General features: G+C 40.0%; 1 protein-coding gene across 1 annotated transcript in view; it reads left to right on the top strand.

The window, feature by feature from the left end:
• MYO1D (myosin ID) overlaps positions 1-12753 on the top strand; it is a 357670-nt gene that overhangs the window by 208765 nt on the left and 136152 nt on the right. Inside the window, exon 20 of the mRNA XM_042916054.1 lies at positions 9044-9157. Within this exon, the coding sequence (XP_042771988.1) occupies positions 9044-9157 (114 nt within the window). The remainder of the gene's footprint in view (positions 1-9043; positions 9158-12753) is intronic.

Raw genomic sequence — 12753 nt, 5'->3', positions numbered from 1 at the left:
AGAACAGTTGACCAAAGAGCATTGAATGGTTGTAAGAATTATGTTATCTACTATGGAAAAACCTGATGTCTGATTCTGTTGTTCCAGTGATGACAGTTTGATGTCTGACAGCATGTCTCTACCTGGACCCCGCTGGATAAAAGCTGAAAAATTCTTATTCATGCTCCTGTGTTTCTAAATTCAGTGGAAAATAATATTTCTTCACACTATGCCTTAAATAATTTTAATTTTTTTTTTATTTGAGTATAGTTGACATGCAGTGTTACATCAATTTCAGGTACAACATAGTGATTCAACAACTGTCTACATTGTGCTATGCTCACCACAAGTGTAGCTATCATAGGTCACCAAACCACACTATTACAATATCATTGACTGTATTATCTATGCTGTCCCTTGTATTTCCATGACTTTTTCATTCCATAACTGGAAGCCTGTTTCTCCTACACCCCTTTATGCAAATGCCCATCCCTCTCAACCCCCCTACCCTCTGGCCACCATCAGTTCGAGTTTGTTCTGTGTATTTATAGGTCTGACTCTGCTTTTTGTTTATTCATTTTTTTTGTTTTTTTTTTTTTAATATTTTTAATGTTTATTTTTGAGAGAGAATGATAGAGTGTGAGCAGAGGAGGGGCAGAGAGAGAGAGGGATACACAAAATCCAAAGCAGGCTCTAGGCTCTGAGCTGTCAGCACAGAGCCCAACGTGAGGCTCAAACCCACAAACAGTAAGATCATGACCTGAGCCAAAGTCGAAAGCTTAACCAACTGAGCCACCCAGGCGCACCATTTGTTTTCTTTATTAGGTTCCACATATGAGTGAAATCATATGGTATTTGTCTGTCTGACTTATTTCACTTCACATAATACTCTCTAGGTTCATCCGTGTTGTTGCAAATGGCAAGGTCTCATTTGTTTTTATGGCTGTGTGATATTCTATGATAGATATCTCATATCTTCCTTATTTGTGTAATACTGCAGTAAACATAGGGGTGCAAATATCATTTTGATTAGTGTTCTCATTTTCTTTGGGTGAATAACCAGTAGCAGAATTATTGGATCATATGGTATTTCTATTTTTAATTTTGTGAGGAATCTCCACAGTTTTCCACAGTGGCTGTACCAATTTACATTCCTACCAGCAATGCATGAGGGTTCCTTTTTCTCCAGATCCTCACCAACACTTGTTATTTTTTGTCTTTGATTCTGACCATTCTGACAAGGTGTAAGGTAATATCTCATTGTGGTTTTTATTTGTATTTCCCTGACGACGAGTGACGTTGAGCATTTTTCACTTGCCTGTTGACCATCTGCGTACATTTGGGAAAATGTTTGGGTCCTCTGTCCATTTTTTAATCATATTGTTTGCTTTTCTGGTGTTGAGTTTAGATAATGCCTTTTTTAGAAACTTATCAATCCCAAGGACATGCCAAGGTAAACTTGGTATGATTTCAGTAAAGCCCTTTCCTTTCTGCTTTGAGTCTTTCTGAAACGACCACTTTCCATTAACTACAGTTATAAAATGTCCTTAAAGGTGGGAGATGTCTGCAAATAGCTGCCTTCACCAATAATGTGTTTTCTGTTGGTCTAACTCTCCAGGGGAACTTTATCTCTGGCCCCCTGTGGTGGTGACTAAAACTGTAAATAGATTCTTTGGTTGAGGATTGCAGCATGGGGAATAGAAAGAAATAAGATGAGATCTCATCCAGTAGTGAGTCTGTGAGCCAATTTTTCTATTACTTTATGAATTTAAGAGAAAGAAAAACAGTGTTCCTATGCCATAATTATTTTAATTAACTTTGAATTTATAAATTAATATATACATGTTAAAATTTTCTCTCTGCTGCTTAGATTCTGCTGAGTTACGCAACATAAAGCTCTTTCCTTGATACATGATGTCCTTGCCACTCACTTGCTCTGTTTTAAGGATGATTTGAGTTGTTAAAACCCAAGGTAGAGATTTATGACCTGTTCTCCTTAGAAATTACATTTTTATGTAAAAAGGACTGTAATATTTCTAAACAGCACTTCAATAACATTTCTGCTTTGAGGTTTTTGTCTTCTGGTTTCCAGGTTAACTCATGGACCCATCACAGAAGGAAAGTCCTCTCCACTTGACCAGTGTGCTCTATTGTTGTTGACTCTTGTGTGAACTCATGAAATTATGCAACAAGCTTTTCTTTTTCTCATGTTCTTGTGCAACGCACATGTATTTCCTCATAAGATTTTGCCCAAGAGGAGGGACTGCTTTTACTTATTATTCAGGATCCACTGTAGATGCTCTGTAGTCTCCATACTCTAAGATGGATACAAATGATGAGTGGATTAGTGTTCTCCAACATGAGTTTCACAGGCCAGTGTTCTGTTGAATGTATATTAATTTGTCTTTAAAAAGGATTCCTTGTATTATAATTGGGAAATGCTGGGTTCAGCAGTTAAATATACTCTTGAAGGGCAGAATTCTCAGAACCTTTAATATATTCATGGGTTACGAGTATCCCTGGGGAGGCCATGGTTTGCAGCGTTCCTCAAACCTACCTGACTTGGAACCCCTTCTTTCACGAAGCCTCATCTGAGGCTGGTGTTGTGTAGAACCACTTAGAAAAAATGCTGACACAGAAGCTCCACAGTCACCTTGTTTCAAGTCTTCTGACAAGGGCCACCTCCCTTTCATGGCAAAAACCATTGCAGTGTGAAGTAAATAATTACTATCAAGAGTAGTATACTACCACTTGGACTCTAGTTTCCTCTTAATTACAGATACCATTTTTCGTCAAGTTGAAGGCTGAAAAATATGCTTTGGTTCGAAAAGAAATGTTTAGCAAATTGACTGATTTCTAAAACTATGAAGCAGAAGGGAGGAGACCATAAAATTCAAAAACCTAAATTTGAGTTTGCAGTTTCCTACCCTGCTGTGTCCCGTCTTACCTGTCCTAATTTAGTTAGCTGTGGATCCTGCCAAAGGTAACGGTGTGTTCAAATTTATCTCTGACTGCTTCACTTGCATCTTGAAAATGTGGTCTTGGGAGCAGGGATGGAGAATATACAATCACAAGTGTGGCTTCCCCTTTACCTTGGGGGGAGGGGGGAGGCGTTTAGTGTTCTTCGTTGTTTTGTTTTGTTTTGCTTTGCTTTTCCTTCTGAGGAACTTTTTCCACTGAGGAACATGACATTATAGTGGTTCAGAAATTTTTTGTGCTCAGTTTTGATTTAACTATTCCCCAAATCTAAGATTGAAACATCCCAATTAGCATATAGATCATTCCTTGTTTATGAAATGTTCTGAGGTTAATTCTACCTGTTAGGGAAAGATTTACCTACAAACGTGGGCATACTCTGACTCTCTCTGGCACTCTACAGAATCACACAGACATGTACATTTTCTCCCTATCCCATTATCTAGATTTATTTTCTTTTATGTGAAATTATTTTCACTTATTAATTTCTTATCTATCTCAACTACTAGACTCAGATTCTTATTATAACCAAGGGCTTCATGTCGTTCCTTTGTATATCATCAGCAGCTTATAGAGTGCTTAAAAATGCACATGGCAGGGCGCCTGGGTGGCTTAATAGGTTAAGCATCTGACTTTGGCTCAGGTCATGATCTCACAGTTCATGAGTTCAGGCCCCACGTCGGGCTCTGTGCTGACAACTCAGAGCCTAGAGCCTGCTTCGGATTCTGTGTCTCCCTCACTCTCTGCCCCTCCCCCACTCACACTCTCTCTCTGTCTCTCAAAAAATAAATAAATGTTTAAAAAAAATGTACATTGAGGGGCGCCTGGGTGGCTCAGTCAGTTAAGCGTCTGACTTCAGCTCAGATCATGATCTCACAGTCTATGAGTTTGAGCCCCGCGTTGGGCTCTGTGCTGACAGCTCAGAGCCTGGAGCCTGCTTCAGATTCTGTGCCTCCCTCTCTCTCTGCCCCTCCCCTGCTCATACTCTGTCTCTCTCTGTCTCAAAAATAAATAAAAACATTTAAAAAAATATTTTTAATGTACATTGCAATTTTGGGAAAAAATTATCAAATTATTTAATTTAAGGAAATGCTTACCAGTATAATTTTTTTCTAATTAATAGGAATCATGTGTTGGATTTTAAATATAGGAAAAAATGGGGCACCTGGGTGGCTCAGTCGTTTTAAATGTCCGAATTCAGCTCAGGTCATGATCTTGCAATCCATGAGTTCGAGCCCCGTATTGGGCTCTGTGCTGACATCTCTGAGCCTGGGGCCTGCTTCGGATTCTGTATTTCCCTCTCTTTCTGCCCCTCCCCAACTCAGCTCTGTCTCTATCTCTCAAAAATGAATAAATATTGAAATAAATAAATACAATCTTTTTAAAATGTAGGAAAAAATTAATTCAATATCATTTTTAGCTGCCCGATTATAGAAAGACCCTTTTCTCCATGAAAGTGTGAGTCTATTTTTAAGGGTAGCTACGACCAAGTAATACGGGGTTGCAAGTACAGACACAAATGTTTCTCCTAGATCCACCCGGGACGGTTCCCGGGGCCGGTCAGCATTCTGTGCAGAGTATTGTAGTGATGGTTGCTGCTGAGGATCCTGTCCTCCAGAGACATAGACTCTGAAGGAAAAGAGTAACTCATGGGACAGACACTTCATGAGATAAAAGAAAATGTGCAAATAAATCTCAACAGTTCCAACCAGAAGAAGAAAGCAATTCCAGATGAGCAATCCATGCACTTCTATAGTGCGTGCTATGTTAGGGAGCTTTTTACTAAAAAGATAGCTTAACTGATAGTCTTCCAGCCTCAGAAATAAGAAGGCCAGAATCCACAGTTCCTCTTTCTTCAGTGCAGAAATGGTTTTCCAAGACCAAACCAGGCAACGGGGACTTCAGCTGTTGAGCAAACGTGCTTTCATTTGCCACTGGGGAAATCTGTTTCGCACGTTACACAACCTCCCCAGTGTGCTGCTGTATTTTCTAGTCTGACAGTTCTTCTCACCAACACTGACTGGCTCACATGGGGAAGAATGCCTCTTGAAATTATCTTGTGGGGTTAAAAGTGCTCTCAAAACCAACTGATGAGTAAATGCTACAAGTCGCCCACTTTGGTACTGGGTGCTGCGAGGTGTAAGAAAAAAGCCACCATATGACAGTCACCCTCAAGGAGCTTCCGGTCTGGCTGGAAGACAGAATTACTGTCTGAAATAATAAAGCGGTAAATAAGAATCAGCCCTGGATATTTGAGATGCTACACTGTTTTGCTTCTCTAGTTGTGTTGAGGTATACAGTTCAGTGAGTTTTGGCTGGTGCGAACACCCATGTAAATCACAGCCCTGTCCCAATATAAAACATTTCTGTCACCCTGAAAAGCCCTCTCATGCCCCTTCTGAGCCAAGCCCTACCACCACCAAAGGCAACCACTCTTCTGAGTACTTTTACCATAAAATACTCTGCTGTTTCTTGACCTTCATTTAAAAAAAAAAAAAAAAGATTTTTTTACTTTGTTTTGAAGTAAATTTGTAAGTTTTATTTATAACTATTTTGCTAACTTATTTTTGGCTACTTTGCAAGGGAAGCAGCTTTTTTATATACTTCCAATTTTAAGATAATCTGAGTAATCTCTTATACTGGCTGAGTTACTTAAATCTAGATTAGTGAGGTTATAATCAGATTATCACAAGTTTCATGAGTAAAATCAATCTCCTGTGCCAAACATAGCTTCAACTATAAGTTTAAAAACACAGTGTTCTAGGGGCGCCTGACTGGCTCAGTCGGTTGAGCGTCTGATTTCAGCTCAGGTCATGATCTCACGATTCATGAGTTTGAGCCCCCATGTCAAGCTCTGTGCTGACAGCTCAGAGCCTGGAGCCTGCTTAGATTCTGTGTCTCCCTCTCTCTCTGCCCCTCCCCCACTTGCGCTCTATCTCTCTCCCTCTCAAAAATAAATAAACATTAAAAAATATTTAAAACAACAACAACAAAGAGGGGCACCTGGGTGGCTCAGTCGGTTGAGTCTCTGACTTCAGCTTAGGTCACAATCCCCTGGTTCATGGGTTTGAGCCCTGTGTCGGGCTCTGTGCTGACAGCTCAGAGCCTGGAGCCTGCTTCAGATTCTGTGTCCCCTCTTTCTCTGCCCCTTCCCCTGCTTGTGCTCTGTCTCCCCAAAAAATGAATAAACGTTAAAAATAAAAAAATAAAAAAACCCAACAGTGTTCTAAGGGGCACCTGGGTGACTCAGTCGGTTAATCATCCAACTCTTGATCTCAGTTCAGGTCATGATCTCATGGTCGTGAGTTCAAGCCCCGAATCAGTCTCTGTGCTGACAGCAGGGAGCCTGCTTGGGGTTATCTCTCTGCCCCTTCCCTGCCCACACTTGCTCTCTCTCTCTCAAAATAAATAAATAAACTGTAAAAAAATAAATAAAAACACAGTGTTCTGCACAACTATTTTAACAAGTATATTTTTTCCATAACAAGCATCCATGGTCTAGAAATTACAAGTGTCTTTGAAATTATTAAAACTTTACAATTATTAAATGAAAACTTTTGCCCTTTTAGTAGAGAAGTGTAGATAGTAACTAAATTTCACAATAAGAAGATAGAGACTAAGGATAGATTTAACTTTATTGTCTTGGAATTTATAAGCATCAGCAAACCTTCCTTTCTTTCTTTCAGAAAAAAGGGTTTGGGACAAGATCTGGTGTTTTATGTGAGCAAAAACGCTTTGGCCAATAGCTCGTTGTATTCTCAAGTATCCTACTTTATTAGAAAAACCCTGTGCCTTTAGTTGCGATGTTAATTTTTGGTTTCACTCTTAACTCTACATGCATCCTATATATTCATTCTACAACTGTGTGATAGAAGTTCCAAGGAAAGAGTGATCATTTTTTACTTTAGGAATTTTAGAGGCTTTGTAACGGAATGAGAACTTGAGCAATATCTTAAAATATATATAGATAAAAAAGGAGAGAGTGGAAAATCACAAACATTTAAGAGAGAGAGTAACATGAAGAAACCTGTCAGGAGCAGAGCCCTTCCAGAAATAAAGTTTAAAAAGGAGAACGGTGGCGGGGTGGGGGGGGTGGGGGTGGTGTCTGGCTCAGTCGGTAGAGCATGTGACTCTTTTGGTTTCAGGGTTGTGAGTTTGAGCCCCATGTGGGGTGTAGAGACTCCCCCAAAATAAGAAGAATACTAAAATCTTTAAGATAAAAAAAATAAATGAAAAGTGGCAGATAGAAAAACTCTTAGGGCTCCTGGGTGGCTCAGTTGGTTGAGCGTCCAACATCAGTTCATGTCATGATCTCACAGTTCATGGGTCTGAGCCTTGCCTCTGTGATGACAGCTCAGAGTCTGGAGCCTGCTTCGGATTTTGCATCTCCTTCTCTTTCTCTCTCTGCCCTTCCCCCACTCACAGTCTGTCTCTGTCTCCCTCTCTCTCTCTCAAAAATAAACATTAAAAAAAATTTTTTTTTGAAAAAAAGAAAAACTCTTGAAAGTCAGGTAAAGGAATCAGAATCTGAGTGTCAGGAGACCCTGGAGACTCTAGTCTTTGTATTCAAAGCAGGAATCCCCCTACCACATCCACATCAGGCATTCACTTTGATTCTGCTTGAATCCTTTCCTTGTGGGGCATTTACTGCCCTTCCACGCGGTCCACTCTTGTTACGGACGGTAGTAATTATGAGGCATTTGTACCATTGCCTGTGGAAGGCACTGTCCATTTTTGAACATGTAGATTTAATGACATACTCGTTATACTTAAGGAAATTTCATCTAAAATACACCTATCCATCGCATTAGGAAAAGGGCAGAATGCATTGTTTCAAATAGGGGTTATGTTTTTTATAGCTTTATTGAGATATAATTCACATACCATACCATTCACCATTTTAAAGTATACAATTCATTGGCTTTTACTGTGTTCACAGAGTTGTATTTCCATTACCACAGTTTTCATAACTCCTTAGCTGTCAGCCCTGCAAACTTTCCATCTCCCCCAGCTGAGGCAACCAATGATCTACTTTCTGTTTCTACAGATTTGCTTATTCTGGACATTACATATAAATGGGATCACACAATATGTGGTCTTCTGTTACTGGCTTCCTTTACTTAGCATAATCTTTTTAAGGTTCATCCATGTTACAGCGTCTATCAATACTTCTTTTTACTGACATATTATATTCCATTGTGCGGATATATCCTATTTTATTATCCGTTCATCAGTTGATGGACATTTAGGTTGTTTCTTCTTTTTCACTGTCATGATTACTGCTGCTGTGCACATTCATGCACAAGTTTTTGTGTGGCTATGTTTTCAATTCCCTTGTGTATATACCTAGGAGTAGAATTTCTGGGTCATATGCTAACTCTATATTTAACTATTTGAGGAACTGCTGGACTGTTTTCCAAAGCAACTGCATCATTTTACATTCCCACCAGCAGTGATGAAGGTTCCAGTTCTCCACATCCTGGCCAATATTTGTTATTACCTGTCTTTTTTATTGTCATTCTAGTGGGTGTGAAGGTGGTATCTCATCGTGGTTCTGATTTACATTTCTCTGGCGGCTAATGGTGTCACGCATCTTTTCCTGTGCTTCTTGGCCACTTGTCTGTCTTCTCTGGAGAAATGTCTGTTCCAATCCTTTACCCGGTTTTTTGTCTTTTTATTATTGAGTTATATATTGTAGGTTCAATATACATTCTCTTCCTTTAGAGATAAAAACCCCTTATCAGAAATGTGATTTGCAAAACATTTTCTCCTATCCTCTGGGTCGTCTTTTCATTTTTTTAATAGTGTCTGGGTCACGTGTTTTTAGTCCCATAATTCTTCCGGGTTTTTCTTGTTTTCCCTGTTAAACTGTAAAACTGTGAAATTTAAATTGTAAAATTCTACAAACCCGGAAACCACTACTCCTTTTAGATCTCTGTTCATCCAGGAGAACGGGCCTTGCGTGGTACATATCTGTTCAAGAATGTGTCTGCACCACCAGCCACTGCTGCCCCTAGAGGTTTTCCTGCAGATAATTTGATTTCATTCTGGGTGAGATATTATAGTTTATTGGTTTGTTTTCTTACAGGTGAATCGATTTAGTAAGGTGGAAGACCGAGCAATTTTTGTCACTGACCGTCACCTATATAAGATGGACCCCACTAAACAGTACAAGGTGATGAAGACAATTCCGCTCTATAATGTAAGTGTTTTCTGCTCCTTTCTGAATAAGGGATTCTTAACCTGGTATTCCTGGACCCCAAGTGGGTCAGTAATTGATCACTACAACCTTTGGGGCTTTAGGGAGCCCATGAATTCCTGAAATTGTATGCCAATCTTATGTTTTGTACAAATGCACAATTTTCCATAAGAAGGATCCAAGAGTGCCTGGCTGGAGTGTGTGACTTTTGATCTTGGGGTCATGAGTTCAAGCCCCACGTTGGGTGTGGAGCCTATTTTTAAAAAAAAAGAAGAAGAAGAAGAAGAAAAAGAAGGATCTGAAGTTACCAATAAATTAATGAAGCATTTTAAAAAGCCAAGTGTAAGCGTTCTGCATTCTGTGTGATCTTTCTGTATTCCTAATCTTACATACTGCTTAAATGTTGTGACACATAATGTATTTTCTTATATATTTTCAAGAGGTTTGTTTTTATAGGGAAATGGAATCAGGTAGAAAAACAGTAGAGAATTACTTTATGAAAACATTACCTCTCTTTCAGAGGTAAAATGTGTGCTGTTCCCAAAAGTTCTTTTCACCAATATATTTTCCCTCTGATCTAAACTCACTCAGCTGTTCTCCATAAGGTTTTCAAGTTCTATAATCATTTCTCATTTGAAATATGAAATTTGGTGGATATCTCCCCGAATCTCAATATAAGATTTTTTTTTTTAATTTTTCTCCTGCTGTATGTGGTCTGCTTTACAAGTGACTGTTGGTTCTGATTCTTCAGAAAGATCCTGCTGACTACCAGATCCTTTTGAGAGTCAGGTGGTTTTTGTCTGTCTGCTAGTTCCTAAGGAGAGAGGTCTGTGTTTGTCCAATAATAGAATCCATGAGGAGTATTATTTAAAGATTATTTTAAATCCTTTTGGTATCTGCAAAAGGGAATAGGAAACATACTGTTTTGTAGTTTTATGTTGTTAAATCAAGAGTCCTGTTGGTTGTGAGGGACCACAGAAGGGAAACTATTCCTGGGTTTGCTAAATGATTTGGGACGTCACTGCAGGGTTGATTATGGGGTTGAAATTTGTGTCCATTACACTCCCTGCCCCCACCCCAATACACACACATGCATCTTTCTCCCTTTCAGTAAAAAGGCTAACGGATTGCAGCTAAGAAGAAAATAGGACATTCTTGATTTCATATTGTCTTCTTAGCAAGCTCTTGTAATCTCATGTATCAATCACAGTTTAAGCCTAATAACTGCAGTCTTAGAGTAGGAGACGAAGGAGGATATGGGAGAAAATCAGATTTTGTCAAAGTCAAATGAAGTGTGGAAACAAACAAAAAAATAAATTGTGGCCTGTGTTTTATTTCTTTACTTTCTATTAAAGTAGGGAGATCAATCTATTAAAGGGAGATCAATCAGAGCACTTGATACAAGTTCAATAAATAGCTACGCAACTCTGAACCGAAGTTATTTTGCCAAACTACCATCCTTTTTCATGGTGACTTGTGTGTCACTGTTCCCCATCATCATCAGCATCGTTGTCAATGTTATAAACAATATATAATATAAAAATTAACGGCAATTAATAATTGCAGTAAAGGTAAAACAATGTCAGTAGAATGGGTACACACTGTCACGGATGCTATCAGTCCTCTGCCTGTATCCCACTGCACCCCCTGATCATTTCTGGGCACACCTTCCTGACTCCAACAGCCAATGTCCTTGTCGAAAGTCCCCCATCAGGCTGCCAGAACCCCCTTTGCCTGCACCCCACGGTGGTAGCTGGTTTAACAAGGCCCTGTTGGCTGCCTTTCTGTCCCTGAACCATCTCCCCACTCCCTTGCCAGCATCCCTGCCCCTCCCAAATCACTTCTGTATGTTTACCAGCCTTTGTCTCGGGGTCTGCTTTGGGAAGAACTAACTTTGGAGTAGCGGTAGCGTCTTAGAGGGCGCCAGGTTGAAGGGGACAGAGGACTTCCAACTGAATCTATAAAAATGTTTTTTCAGTCTGAAACAATTATGGCAAACTATTAAGTGTTGATCGTGAAAACATGAGTCTTTGTGGCTTTTTCCTTTAAACTTTTTGTATGATCAGAATATTTTGAAATTAAACAGAGTTTAAGACAAGGAACCTTTAAACAATGATAAGATTAGTGAAGAAACTGGGAAGGGAAGGAAGAAGATGATCTCCGTTTTAACCATGTTGTGTTTCAAGGCAGTGGTGAAACTTGGAAGGTATACATTCCATCCAATGTAGAGGAGGAAAGAATTCAGCACTCAAGATAAAAATTCAAGAGTGGATCCATGTTGGAGGCTGAAATTATGAGTCTAGAGAGAGAAAGGGGGCAGGTGACTGGAGAACATTCACAGCTAAATGGTCAGCAAAGAATAGCTGAAGGAAATGTAGTAGAAGGAAATCTCTCAATGGGCTTCCATTTGCTCACCTCTCTTTTAATGCATTGAAAGAGCTCTAGTTTCCCTTCAGTACCATCGGTTATGAGTTATTCTAAGAAAGATAAGAACTATAGGAACACTGTTTCAGAATCCAGTTGGAAAGTTCTCAGAAGTCAGAGTAATCGCTAAGAAGAGATAGCTAAGGGGCCCACACCCTTCTCATTCTCGTGCCTCTCATTTCTTTTTCGTAGACTCCTTTCCTGTCTCAGTTAAGCTTTTCTGTCCCCAAGAAACAGATTGGGACCATATACTGTCTTGAGTAATGTTTTTAATGAGGATACACATGGTAGTCAGGGAGAAGAATCTGGCGAAAGCTAAGGAAATGCTACCATTCGGTGTTGAAAGAAGCTCTAAGGGGCTGTGTTATCCTGTAGCCCCCTGAGCAGCACGAGTGCTGGGAGCGTCTGCGTTCCTTCCATCCTCTCAGCCTCTACTTCTCTCTGTGTGTCTTCTTACTAACAGTTGCCGTCCTTGCCAGATGGCATGGGCCAGCACTAGGCTTAGATCTAAATCAGCCAACCCAACAAACCATCCGAGTGTCATCCTGCAGTAACATATTGCACACAGGCTCCAGATGAGGCCTCCCCATAGCAACCAATTCCGTATGATCCACATTGCTACCGTAGTTCCTTGTTAAGCACTCGTTAATCCATGCATCATCTTCCCTGACTTTTCCTGGGATAGCATGGGTAATTACTACAGTTCATTTGGGGCACAATTGATCCCTTCCCCCTACAATCTTTGACTGCTGTCCTTAGGCCGAAGTCATCTTTGGGCCCTGGTCACAGAGCATGCTGGGGTGGGTCAATAGGAGAGAAGTGCTTCAAACAGGCAGCTTCCTCAGGCACCCTTGGATCCTTGGACTCCTCCCACCTACACCTGTTCCAATCTCCTGGATCCCAGTCTTCCCCAAACAAAAACTAAATCATGCTCATGGATGCCCATTGCGGTAAGAGTTTAGGTGATGCTGTAGTTTGGCTCTGTGTCTAATCCGTTTCTAAATCTGGTCTTCATCTGTGCTTTTTAGCAGAATGTGTTTCCTTAACTGCTTCCAGCCTGCAATATGGAACCAATATTTGTTGCTTTCCTAATGCACCGTAAAAAGTACTCAACCAATTTACTATCTCTGCATCTCCTAACCCATTGACCTTGTATAAAGCAGTAGCACCTAAAT

Source organism: Panthera leo, chromosome E1 (assembly GCF_018350215.1).
Source record: "Panthera leo isolate Ple1 chromosome E1, P.leo_Ple1_pat1.1, whole genome shotgun sequence".
NCBI classification, from domain to species: Eukaryota; Metazoa; Chordata; class Mammalia; order Carnivora; family Felidae; genus Panthera; species Panthera leo.
Note: the sequence above shows the minus strand (reverse complement) of the source record. Positions and strands in the feature narration are given on the sequence as shown.